At 48.5% G+C, this 13,962-nt stretch overlaps 1 protein-coding gene across 3 annotated transcripts in view; it reads right to left on the reverse strand.

Annotated features, from left to right (window-relative positions):
* The window catches only part of cdan1 (codanin 1), a 135,163-nt gene that overhangs the window by 51,355 nt on the left and 69,846 nt on the right, over positions 1-13,962 (reverse strand). For all 3 annotated transcript variants that reach the window (XR_005458509.1, XM_038782056.1, XM_038782046.1), the window contains exon 12: positions 2,101-2,215. Coding sequence is in view for 2 of the 3 variants with exons in the window: in XM_038782056.1 (XP_038637984.1) it covers positions 2,101-2,215 (115 nt within the window). In the remaining variant the exon portion in view is untranslated. The remainder of the gene's footprint in view (positions 1-2,100; positions 2,216-13,962) is intronic.

A 13,962-nucleotide genomic window follows, 5' to 3' on the forward strand; every position in this document is an offset into this window, starting at 1 on the left:
TTTGGCTATTGAGATGAATAATCAGCCATGACCATGATAAATGGCGGAGCAAGCTCGAAAGGCCAAAAGGCCTCCTCCTGCTCCTACCTTCTATGTATTCTGACCACTACTTGGTTTTGTCAGTTATCAAATCGAAAAAAGAATCTGCTGCTTTAAAGAAGCACCCCAATTTTCTAAATGGACAAATCTCCAGCATTCCACTTCCTCATTTGAGTCAGAGAAAAATGTCAAAGCTGCTGCTGTTCATTATATTACCAATGACATCAAACAACTCTTTTAAATTCACATTCTAGTATTAATTTTAAATCCAAAACAGAATCTATTGCCAAATTCCATTTCACGCAATTACAGTAGTTAAGGAGGCTATTTGGCCGATTGAATCTGCACTGACTCTTTCAAGGGGCAAGCGAGTTAAGTCCTACTTCCTGGCTCTTGCCCAATAGGCCATTTTTTCTCTTCAAAAATTTAAGCTACTGTTGAAATACCCAGACAGACAATAGCACATTCCAAATTCAAGCTATTCATTTTTGTGTCATGTTGCCTCTAATTCCTTTGACAATCACCTTAAATCTGTGCTCGCTTGTTATCAGCACTTCAGTCATTGGAAACAGTTTCTTTTCTATATCCAAACCTGTTAAATGCTTCTGTATCTCCTTCCTAGGGGCGGAACAGCAGTTAGCACTGCTGCCTCACAGCACCAAGGACCCAGGTTCAATTCCAACCTTGGGTGACTGACTGTGTGCAGTTTGCACATTCTCCCGGTGTCTGCGTGGGTTTCCCCCAGGTGCTCCGGTACTACATGCTAAATTGCTCCTTAGTGTCCAGCAGTGAGATGGGGTTATGGGAATACTACGATAGGGCGGGTAGTGGTCCTTGGTAGGATGCTCTTTCAGAGGGTCGGTGTGGACTCGATGGGCTGAATGGCCTCCTGTAGGGATTCCTGTACTGTAGGGATTCTATGATTCCAGGTCTCCTCTGTTCCAAGGAGAACAATTCCAGCTTCTCCAGTCTATTGATGCAAGTATAATTCCGAAAACCTGGAGCTGTTCTGGCAAATTTCTCTTCTCCAAAGTATCTGTAGCAATCCCAATGTGCAACACCCAAAATTGGCCATAACTGGGACCCTGGCTGTATATAGATTTTGCATACCTTCATGGATTTTTCACTCTTTACCACCAGTTGCCAAGCTCAGGATCCCATATGTTTTCATAACTTGTTGTTGACCTGCCCTGTCACTTTCAGAGATTGTGCACAAACATTTCCAAGGTTTTTCTTTCTCTCTTCTGCCATTAGCTTGGATTGTCTTTCCTCAGTCTTCCTACTAAAACACATCGCCTCACATTGTTCCACGTGGAATCCCATTTCACTTTGTGTCCACCCACATCTCCTCACATTGTTCCATGTGGAATTCCATTTAACTTTGTGTCCACCCACATCTCCTCACATTGTTCCATGTGGAATTCTATTTCACTTTGTGTACAGCCAGTCTACCAGCCTCTGTGTTTCTGGAGTTTATTTCTGCTCATTTACAGATCACATCAAGTGATGACAATTTTATAGTTTAATAGGAGTAGGCAAAGAAGAAAGTACATCCTGGGATTCTGCAACAGAAGCCATCCAGTACTTTCAGTACCTACATTTAAATAATGCACAGGTCAATGATAAAAAACACTGAATTCATCAGAAATAAAAGAAGACATGATAAGCAGGCCCTATTTGCACTATGCCAAGATTGATTTTGACTTTATTGCTCTGAGGAAATATTCCCACAATAAAAATCTACTCCAATAACCACAAATTTCCCCCAATTTCACTTTAGCCTGATGCATTCTGATCCATAAACATACAACATTGTGTTGTAAGTTGTTCATTGTGTCACAAAGAGCAGCATGCAGCAGCATACAGCTGGATGTTTTACTGACATGCTCATTTCTTCCAATTCAAGAACACAAATGATATATTTAGCATTGTAAACTAAACAGTGATTTGCATCTGGATTTGAATACACAATACATACGCTAAATCCTTTGTCAGGAGAAAACATTTGTGGATCATTGACGCTCAATTCTAAATTAATAAAACCTCGCATCAATGCTTTACCTGTTCACCCATAGCCACTTCACCTTCTGAAGACTCATGGTTCAGAATCGCAATGCTGTCCAGTTCCAAAATCTGCTGGCAAAGGGTGTCTGATAAGTGCTGATTTAACTGATGGCTATGTAAGAAAAGGAGAATGAAATGAGCCCTTCAGATAAATGAAGTGTCAGAAATAACACTGCCATGTGAGTGAACTAGATATAAAAGTTACAGTCAAGGTCATGTTATATTTATTGAAGATAGATTACGTCAAAAAGAGGAGGGATGTTACTTGATGTCAGATTTTATCAAAGCCAATAATTTATCAACTTTAGCAGCAGGACAGTATTTTGGGAGCACTACAAGTGGCCCCTGACATTCGACAGTATGTTCAGAAAGGGGCCCTGAATTTGGAATTATCAACAAGAGGTCCCAGAGTTCTTGGAAGAAAGGAGCACGGTCTGTTAATGCCCTTCCTTGTCCATTTTGGCTAATGCCTAACTTAGAGAATTTAGTGTGCTTGTCCATCAAGGTCTTCAATAAATATGTTTGGGCCCAGGTCATAGAACCTTACAGCACAGGAAGATACTTCATTCCTTGGTCTGCTCTTAGAAAAAATTTGTAATTATTCCTCTTTTCTTTCCCCATAGCTCTGCATTATTTTTAACCTTTGGATATATCTCCAATTCCCCTTCAAAAGTTATTTCCATCACCATCACCCTTTTGAGCAATGTATTCCAGATTCCGAGTGATACAGTGGCACAGTGGTTAGCCTCACAGCTCCAAAGACCCAGGTTCAATTCCAGCCTCAGGTGTCTGTGTGGTGTTTGCACTTTCTCCCAGTGTCTGCATGGGTTTCTTCTGGGCACTCCGGTTTCCTCCCATAGTCAAAAGATGTGCAGGTTAGGTGGATTGGCCATGCTAAATTGCCCCTTAGTGTCGAAAAGATTAGTTGGGTTACTGGGTTATGGGGATAGGGCGGAAGTGTGGGCTTAAGTAGGGTGCTCTTTCCAAGGGCCGTTGTAGACTCGATGGGCCAAATGGCCTCCTTCTGCACTGTAAATTATATGATTCTATAATTCCTTCTGAAACATACAACGACAATGACAATAATAACAGCAGCTTATTGTCATAAGTAGGCTTCAATGAAGTTACTGTGAAAAGCCCCGAATCGCCACATTACGGTGCCTGTTCGGGGAGGCCGGAATGGAAATTGAACCCACGCTGCTGGCATTGTTCTGCATTACAAGCCAGCTGTTTAGCCCACTGTGCTAAACCAGCCCCTATTTTCCATGTTTTTATCAAAAAAAATGTAACCCTAAGTCACAAAAATAGTTTACCACTTTTCTCAGAACAAAAGAAATTTAAACTGAATCTGAAAAGAGGGGAGTAGTTTGCCTGGGCTGATTTAGAAAGCAGCCAAGCAAAATTCAGCTTCCTGCTAGGATTAAATCACATGAAAAAACAACTACAATCCCTGTCTGAAATCATGTTTTAGAGAAATAATTACTATTTCACAAGAATGAGTCTAAAAGTTCCCTTCAGTCAGGCCTTTGACAAGGTCCCTCATGGCAGACTGGTACAAAAGGTGAAGTCACACGAGATCAGAGGTGAGTTGGCAAGATGGATACAGAACTGGCTCGGTCATAGAAGACAGAGGGTAGCAATGGAAAGGTGCTTTTTTGAATGGCGAGTTGTGACTAGTGGTGTTCCGCAGGGATCAGTGCTGGGACCTTTGTTGTTTGTAGTGTATATAAATGTAACTGGTCTGATTAGTAAGTTTGTGGACGGAACAAAGGTTGGTAGACCTGTGGATGGAGATGAGGACCGTCAGGGGATACAGCAGGAGAGAGATCGGTTGGAGACTTGGGCAGAGAGATGGCAGATGGAGTTTAATCTAGACAAATAGAACATAGAACAGTACAGCACAGAACAGGCCCTTCGGCCCTCGATGTTGTGCCGAGCCATGATCACCCTACTCAAACCCACGTATCCACCCTATACCCGTAACCCAATAACCCCCCCCTTAACCTTACTTTTTAGGACACTACGGGCAATTTAGCATGGCCAATCCACCTAACCCGCACATCTTTGGATTGTGGGAGGAAACCGGAGCACCCGGAGGAAACCCACGCACACACGGGGAGGACGTGCAGACTCCGCACAGACAGTGACCCAGCCGGGAATCGAACCTGGGACCCTGGAGCTGTGAAGCATTTATGCTAACCACCATGCTACCGTGTTGCCCCACGGTAATGTGAGGTAATGCATTTTGGAATGTCTAATACAGGTGGGAAATATATAATAAATGGCAGAACCCTTAAGAGTATTGCCAGGTGATCTCTGGTGGTGGCCATGGAGTGAGCGGCCGCATATTTGGTAGCTCCTGCCCAAGGTGGAATTTGGATGGAAAGAGGTGCAAGAGTGCCAGGAGAAGGTGTAATGTCTTTGGTGTGGCTGGAGTGGGTCCAGAAGAAGGGAGCTGGTGGAGCAGGAGAGCCTGTCCGCCACAGGTTAAGAAGGTGGAGGGAAAAGGGCCTGTGCTGCCCGTCCAGGTGATCAACGGAGCAGCTGGTAGAGTCATAGAAGTTTACAGCATAAAAAACAGGCCCTTTGGCCCAACTTGTCTATGCTGCTCACTTAAACTTCTTTTAAATGAGAAGGGAAGGTCTGGAGGACCTGGCCAAGGTGGTAGAGCTGCTCAAAGCATGGATTGACCGAGTGGAGCAGGGACTGGAGTCCCAGGGCCAGGCGATCCAGAAAGTGGAGGAGGTGGTGGGAGAGCACAAGGAGCAGCTTGCCTCATTGATAGCGGAGGATGGAGTGATGCGGGAGACCCAAAAGAGGCTGAAGGAGAAGAATGTGGAGAATCGCTCCAGGAGGCAAAAGTTGTGGATCGTGGGGATGCCCAAAGGCATCGAAGGAGCAGAATTGCTTGAAAATTGATGGAAAAGCTGATGGGAGGGTGAAGTGGGGGAGGAGCCTGTGATCAGCCTCTGGAGGCAACCAAGCGCACAGGAGGCCACGGAGGAGGCCACAGGCAGGCGAGAGTCAAGGGCGATGGTGATGTGGTTGCAAGATTCTTCGGTGGGCGAGGCAGACAAGGTGTGTATGAGGGGGCACTGCGGGTGTGCCAAGACCTGGGTGCAGAACTGGTGGAGGGCCAGGTTTAACTGGGTCAAGGCTGCCCTCTTCAAAAGGGGGTGAAGTTTGGAGTCTATATACGGCCAGTCACTTTCCAGAATCGGGAATACTAATTTGGTACGCCATAGAAGGTGATGGTGTTTTTGAAGGACAATGGACTGGCAGGAGGGGGACATTTGAGGAGGTGTTTTCTCTTGGTTGTTGTTGGAGAGCTTTTTCTCCTTTGAAATGATTTGTTGGGTTTGGTGGCCGGGTGCTTGGGGACCATCAATGGTGAGTGCACCTGGGGGGAGGGGGAGGGTTTGGCCTCATCTTTTGCATTGATGTGCTGGGCTCCCTCATTATTCACAAATGAATGCAACATTGCAGAGATTGGCTCTGTCTACCCATGCTCCTGCCAATGCTTGGCACGTAAGTAGTCCGGTGTTGCAGCTTCACCTCATTTTTAGATATGTCTGGTGCTGCCCCAGGCATGCGCACCTAGACTCTTCATTGAGCCAAGATTGATCTCCTGGCTTGATGGTAATGGTAGAGTGATGTCTATGGCAAGCCAAGAGATAAGGTATCGTGGTTGAATACAATTCTGCCGCTGCTGACAGGGAGTGAGCAGCCGGCAGTGTCAATTTCAGCGGCCGGCTGATTGTTTCAGTGAGAGAGCAGCTTTCCTCTCCGGATCAAAGTGAGCCGGCCGCTGAAATTGACACTGTTTTAATTAGATCCACGATGGGGGTTTTAAAACTATTTAAAAATCTATGCTAGCGCTTCCCATTGTGAGTCTACGGGGGTCTGACCTCTCCCCCCGCCCCCCGTAGACTCTCAATGGGAAGCGCTAGCATAGATTTTTAAATAAATTTAAAACCCCCATCGTGGATATCCGCGGCTCGGATGCAACGCGGGTGGCTGTCTTGGACCCCAACACCCGCGTTATAAAGGGGGACTACTGTAGTTTCATGGTCAGCAGGACTGGAGCCAGCTTTTAATTCCAGATTTATTATTTGAATTGAAATTCCAACAGCCACCATGGTGGGATTTGAACCCTTGCCCTGTGAGCATTGATGATAATAATAATATTATTCTAACAGAAAATGCAGGATAAACTCAGAAAATCTGGTAATAGCTTTGGAGGAAGTAACAGAGTGAACATTTTGACTCTGTACGAGTCTTAAGCAGAACTGAACAAGTCCAAAGATGTGCAGGTTAGATGGGGTTACATGGATAGGAGAGGGGAGTGGGTCTAGGTAGGGTGCGCTTTCACAGGGTCGGTGCAGACTCAATGAGCCGAATGACCTTCTTCTGCACTGTACAGATTTTATGGATTGTATGAAAAAGGGCAGAAATGTGATGGATTATATAGTTGGGGAGACAAGTGGAGGAGATGGGGCAGAATGGAAGATCAGGGATAAATCAGTGCTGGGACCTTTGCTGTTCGTAGTATATATAAATGATTTGGAGGAAAATGTAGCTGATCTGATTAGTAAGTTTGCAGACGACACAAAAATTGGTGGAATTGCGGATAGAGATGAGGACTGTCAGAGGATACAGCAGGATTTCGATCGTTTGGAGACTTGGGTGGAGAGATGGCAGATGGAGTTCAATCCAGACAAATGTGAGGTAATGCATTTTGGAAGGTCTAATGCAGGTAGGGAATATACAGTGAATTGTAGAACCCTCAAGAGTATTGAAAGTCAGAGAGATCTAGGTGTACAGGTCCACAGGTCACTGAAAGGGGCAACACAGGTGGAGAATGTAGTCAAGAAGGCATACGGCATGCTTGCCTTCATTGGTCGGGGCATTGAGTATAAGAATTGGCAGGTCATGTTGCAGCTGTATAGAACCTTAGTTAGGCCACACTTGGAGTATAGTGTTTAATTCTGGTCGCCACACTACCAGAAGGATGTGGAGGCATTAGAGAGGGTGCAAAAGAGATTTACCAGGATGTTGCCTGGTATGGAGGGCATTAGCTATGAGGAGAGGTTGAATAAACTTGGTTTCTTCTCACTGGAACGAAGGAGGTAGACGGGCGACCTGACAGAGGTCTACAAAATTATGAGGGGCATGGACAGAGTGGATAGTCAGAGACTTTTCCCAGGGTAGAGGGTCAATTACGAGGGGGCGTAGGTTTAAGGTGCGAGGGGCAAGGTTTAGAGGAGATGTACGAGGCAAGTTTTTTTTACACAGAGGATAGTGGGTGCCTGGAACTCGCTGCCGGAGGAGGTGGTGGAAGCAGGGACGATACAGACATTTAAGGGGCAGCTTGACAAATACATGAATAGGATCGGAATAGAGGGATACGGACCCAGGAAGTGTAGAAGATTTTAGTTTAGCTGGGCAGCATGGTCGGCACGGACTTAGAGGGCCGAAGGGCCTGTTCCTGTGCTGTACTTTTCTTTGTTCTTTGTTCTATCATCCATATTCACCCTTCCATGTCCCACCCCTACCTCCTTTAGTACATAGAACATATGGAGCTGAAAAAAGCTATCCCCCAATTCACTTACAGCTGTACCTTCAAAATCCCAACTACCTAGTCTTTGGCCTTCCATTCGCCACATAATATCTAATCTTTATTCAACTGTGTTCTTAGCTACACCTTTGATGCCCTAGTGCACAATAAAAGTCCCCATTGTGCTCTTTAACCGTGGCTATTCCCATAGTCCAGTCCTCAACTCTGTTCACTTAAGTCCAAAGACTGGAAAGCATACACCACACAACTGGCTTGGGCATCAACCTTCAGATCTGGCTGGGCCACTTAATACACCACTGGGTAGACACTAGTCAGCAAAATTGCTCTCTTCCAGGAACATCATGGAAAACACAGTTCACAAACCATCATTTTGAATACCTCTCTCCTCACCTCCAACAAAAATCTGATCAATTTCTGCTGTTACGTCCCTCCCTTCCACTAGCCTACCTGGGCAAACTTCCTTTAATTTTCCCCCTTCCCCCACTACCCTTAACAAAGCCCTGAATTTGCACCTTTCACCAACTCTTTTCCTTTCTTCCTCATGCCCTCTCTGAGTTCATCTTATCCATTGGGCAGCACGGTAGCATTGTGGATAGCACAATCACTTCACAGCTCCAGGGTCCCAGGTTCGATTCCGGCTTGGGTCACTGTCTGTGCGGAGTCTGCACATCCTCCCCGTGTGTGCGTGGGTTTCCTCCGGGTGCTCCGGTTTCCTCCCACAGTCCAAAGATGTGCAGGTTAGGTGGATTGGCCTTGATAAATTGCCCTTAGTGTCCAAAATTGCCCTTAGTGTTGGGTGGGATTACTGGGTTATGGGGATAGGGTGGAGGTGTTGACCTTGGGTAGGGTGCTCTTTCCAAGAGCCGGTGCAGACTCGATGGGCCGAATGGCCTCCTTCTGCACTGTAAATTCTATGATTCTATCACTCCCACAACCAGTTCCCTTAACCCTATTCCCACTAAATTTCTGGTTATTCACATTACATATTAGCTGAAAATGTTCATCTCTCTTAAGGTGTTGTCTCACTCCGAGACATCTGCTGTCATCAGCCCTCTCCACTCTTTTGTCCTTCAAAACTGCTGTTCCATTTCCAACCTCCCAGATCTGTTCCCTTCTTTTCTGGAACACTTATGGTTTGCTTCGATCAGGAGACTTCAGGTGAAGGCCATGAGATGAGTAGTCACACAAAAGGTGGCTCTTGTCTAAGAATATCGAATAAGGTCTTTAACCCTGACAAACAGGCACCAATAAGCATAGTAAATCCCCCATCGACTGTACTGCCATCTAAGATGGGAAAGAACCAGCCGCCAGCTGAAAAGCCAGCAGAGACATGGGGAATGACTCCTCAGCCTCGAAACAGGGAAGCACACGTGGAGGCATCGAACCGGCGAGGATCGACCCCACAGATTTCCCAGCGCAGACCCGGCGCGGATGGAAGAAATGAAGAGCTTTGTCAGGGGCAGCAGGGTAGCATGGTGGTTAGCATAAATGCTTCACAGCTCCAGGGTCCCAGGTTCGATTCCCGGCTGGGTCACTGTCTGTGTGGAGTCTGCACGTCCTCCCCCTGTGTGCGTGGGTTTCCTCCGGGTGCTCTGGTTTCCTCCCACAGTCCAAAGATGTGCGGGTTAAGTGGATTGGCCATGCTAAATTGCCCGTAGTGTCCTAATAAAAGTAGGGTTAAGGGGGAAGGTTGTTGGGTTACGGGTATAGGGTGGATACGTGGGTTTGAGTAGGGTGATCATGGCTCGGCACAACATTGAGGGCCGAAGGGCCTGTTCTGTGCTGTACTGTTCTATGTTCACCTCCGAGCCCCTGAGACACAGGGAGGAGATGAAAAAAGACCTTTTGGCGGCCGTTGAGGTGGCAGTGGAGGTTGCAACGGCCCCCATGAGGGGAGCACTGGACGAAGTGGAAAGGCGGCTAGAGGCCCAGAGGTCGACGATACGACCTCGAAAAGGACACGATGAAAATGAAGGTGCTTCCGAGGTTTTTGTTTTTGTTTCAGTGCCTCCCCATTTTTATTCCGAGGGCCTTTTTTAGGAGGGTGAACAGCAGCATCACAGGATTTGTTTGGGCGCACGGGACTCCGAGGGTGAGGAGGGTCTTTTTGGAGTGGGGCAGGGATAGAGGGGGGCTGGCGTTGCCCAACCTCTCTGGGTACTATTGGACGGCTAATGTCTCGATGGAACGTAAGTGGGTAATGGATGGGGAGGGGGCAGCATGGAAACGGATGGAGATGGCGTCCTGTGGAGGCACGAGCCTGAAGGCACTGGTAACGGCGCGTTGCCGCTCCCTCCAACGAGGTACACTACGAGCCCGATGGTGGCGGCTACCGTCAAGATCTGGGGGCAATGGAGGCGACACAGGGGGGCTCGGTGGAGGCCCCGCTGCGGGGGAAACCACCGGTTTGTCCCAGGGAACATTGATGGCGGGTTCCTGGGGTGGCACAGGGCGGGCATAGGGAAGTTGGGAGACCTGTTCATTGACGGGAGGTTTGCGAGCCTGGATGAGCTGGAGGAGAAGTTTGAGCTCCCCCCGGGGAATATGTTCAGGTACCTTCAGGTCAAGGCGTTTGCTAGGCGGCAGGTGGAGGGGTTCCCTTTGCTGCCCCCGCGGGGCGTAAGGGATAGGGTGCTTTCGGGGGTGTGGGTTGGGGATGGGAAGGTGTCTGACATCTACCAGGTGATGCAGGAGGTGGAGGAGGCGTCGGTAGAGGAGCTGAAGGCTAAGTGGGAAGTGGAGCTGGGGGAGCAAATTGAGGAGGGGACGTGGGCGAACGCCCTGGAGAGGGTGAACTCCTCCTCTTCATGTGCGAGGCTTAGCCTCATCCAGTTCAAGGTACTGCACAGGGCTCATATGTCCAGGACGAGGATGAGCAGGTTTTTTGGGGGCGAGGACAGGTGCATTAGGTGTTCGGGGAGCCCAGCGAACCATGCCCATATGTTTTGGGGGAATTCTGGAAGGGGGTAGCAAGGACGGTGTCGAGGGTGGTAGGATCCAGGGTCAAACCAGGCTGGGGACTCGCGATATTTGGGGTTGGGGTGGAGCCGGGAGTGCAGGAGGCGAAAGAGGCCGGTGTTTTGGCCTTTGCGTCCCTAGTAGTCCGGCGGAGGACCTTGTTGCAATGGAAAGATGCGAGACCACCAAGCGTGGAGACCTGGATCAATGACATGGCGGGATTCATTAAGCTGGAGAAGGTGAAATTCGCACTGAGGGGGTCGGTACGAGGGTTCTTTAGGCGGTGGCAGCCTTTCCTCGACTTTCTGGCTCAACGATAGGGATCTAGGTCAGCAGCAGCAGCAGCAACCCGGGGGGGGGGGGTTTCAGGGGGACATTGTTTACGTTAATTTAATTTATTGTTAATTTATTCTGTTGTTTATTGGGTTTGGGGGGGGTGGGGAGGTTCGTTATATGCGTTGCTACGGGTGCCGGGGTGTGTTTATTATTATTATTGTTCTGTTGTTATACATTTTTCAAAAATTTCAATAAAAATTATTTAAAAAAAAAGAAAAGGACACGATGGGGACCATGGGACCGGATCACGGCACTCAAGGTCGGTAAAGGCCCAAAGGGGTTGAAGCACAGGTAGATGACGAGGAAAACAGGTCACGTTGACAAAACTTGTGGATCGTGGGGCTGCCGAAGGGAACAGAGGAGAGGAAACCCCCAAAGAATAAATATCGCAGAGATGCTCAGGGAGTTGGTCGGCAAGGAGGGCTCCGGCAAGCCCCCGGGGATAGACCGCACTCTCGGGTCACTCCAGGGTTGGGGAACCTCCACAGGCGAAAATCGTAACGCTCCATGGATACCAGGATAAAGAACAGATCCTGAGGTGGGCAAAGAGTGTGATGGGGTGCAAGTGGGAAGGACATTCCAGCTGCTTGGATCAGGAAGCACCGGGCAGAATTCAACGGGGCCAAATTCACGCTCTACAAAAGCAGGATGTGGTTTGGCATGCTCTACCCTGCCAAAATGTGGGCAAAGAACTATACTTTGATGTCCTGGAGGAGGCCAACAAATTAACCGGAAAAATGGACTAGACAAGCAACAGTAGAGGGCAATGGCCGGAACGCGGGCTGTAAAAGCGGAGAGAGGCAGGGATGGCCACATGCGGCGGGGGGGGGGGGGGTTTAAATCGAGGAATCTAACTGTCAGGGGACCTGCTACACTAGCAAACAAGCTGGTGAACGGAGGTACAGTGAGGGAATAGGCTGCGGAGCACTTCCTGCATTGGGGGGGGGGGGGGGGGGGGGGGTGCACTGGTTGCAACAGGTCGCATGTGGAGATGGTGAAAAAGAAGAAGTTATCGTCTCACTCCTGGCCCCACCCCTGCACACTCTCCAGGAGCCAGGCGGTAGTTGCCACACGAAAGACCTGGAACCAGTTCAGGTACCACTTCAAGTTTGGTGGTATGTCTATAGAGGCCTCCATCAGTAACAACCTTATGTTCACATCGGCAAATGATGGACGCTACATTTGGGACATGGAGGGAGGATAGAGGGAAACAGAATGAAGTACATGTACTTGGACGGTAGACAGGCGACCCTGGGAGAACCTTCGGAGAAGTTCCAACTCCCGAAAGGGAACCAGTTCAGATACCTGCAGCTGTGCAACTTTCTCCGCAAGGAGACAAGAACGCTCCCCCAGCTACCTGGACACACATGTTTGGACACAATGGTAGGGCTGGACTGGTGGGGGGGCGGGGGGGACGACAAATGTGGCAACATTTGTAGGCAACTTATAGAAAAGGTCAGGACTCCCGCTGGACGAGACCAGATAGAAATAGAGGGGGGAGGAACGATGACTCGAGGCACTGCACAGGATCAACTCCACCTCCTCCTGCGCTGGGCTTAATCTAATACAACTCAAGGTGGTGGGTAGAGCACACCTTACTAAGACACGCATGAGCAGGTTCTTCCCGGAGGTGGAGGATAAGTGAGAGCAGTGTCAGTGGGGCCCGGCCAACCGCACCACATGTCCTGGTCCTGCCCTAGACCCAGAGTTCTGGACAGCCTTTTTTGAGGTTATGGCCAAGGTTGTGGGGGTCGAGACAGAGCCATGCCCAGCTGTGGTGGTCTTCGGGGTGTCACAGCATCCAGAGCTCTGGACAGGGAATGGATCTGATGCCCCGGCCTTCGCCTCACTGATCGGCAAGTAGGGTGTTGGAAGCACTGCCGGGGGGGGGGGGGGCACAAGTCCCCCCACCCCCAAACACATCCCCCATTGGAACGAGTGCATGTATAAAGAAAGTATCATGGTTGATCATCAAGTTCAATCCTGATCATAACTTCCCCCCCCATATCCCTTTAGCTCTAAGAGCTAATTCCTTCTTGAAATCACACAATGTTTTGGCCTCAAATACTTTGTGGTACTGAATTCCACAGATTCACCACTTACTGGGTGAAGAAATTGCTCCTCACCTCCATCCCGTGGCTTCAAACTATGACTCCCCACCATCGGAAACATTCTTTCTGAATCTATCCTGCCTAATACTGCAAGAATTTTTATAAGTTATGAGATCCCCTCTCACTCTTCTAAACGCCAATGAATATAATCGTAACTGACTTAGTCTCTCCTCATAAGACAGTCCCACCATCCCAGGAATCAGCGTGGTAAACCTTCACTGCGCTCCCTCCACAGCAAGAACATCCGTCCTCCAATAAGAATAAAGAAAAACACAGCACAGGAACAGGCCCTTCGGCCCTCCAAGCCTGCACTGACCATGCTGCCCATCTAAACTAAAATCTTCTACACTTCCGGGGTCCGTATCCCTCTATTCCCATCCTATGCATGTATTTGTCAAGATGCCCCTTAAATGTCACTATTGTCCCTACTTCCACCACCTCTTCCGGCAGCGAGTTCCAGGCACCCACTACCCTCTGTGTAAAAAAAACTTACCTCGTACATCTCGCCCCTCGCACCTTAAACCTATGCCCCTCGTAATTGACCCCTCTGACTATCCGCTCTGTCTATGTCCTCATAATTTTGTAGACCTCTGTCAGGTCGCCCGTCAACCTCCTTCGTTCCAGTGAGAAGAAACCAAGTTTATTCAACCTCCCCTCATAGCTAATGCCCTCCATACCAGGCAACATCCTGGTAAATCTCTTCTGCACCCTCTCTAAAGCCTCCACATCCTTCTGGTAGTGTGGCGACCAGAATTAAACACTATACTCCAAGTGTGGCCTAACTAAGGTTCTATACAACTACAACATGACTTGCCAATTTTTATACTCAAAGTGACAACCGTTTGTACAGATGTATAAGCAAGTATTGTTGCCTAG

Source organism: Scyliorhinus canicula, chromosome 2 (assembly GCF_902713615.1).
Source record: "Scyliorhinus canicula chromosome 2, sScyCan1.1, whole genome shotgun sequence".
Classification (NCBI taxonomy): domain Eukaryota; kingdom Metazoa; phylum Chordata; class Chondrichthyes; order Carcharhiniformes; family Scyliorhinidae; genus Scyliorhinus; species Scyliorhinus canicula.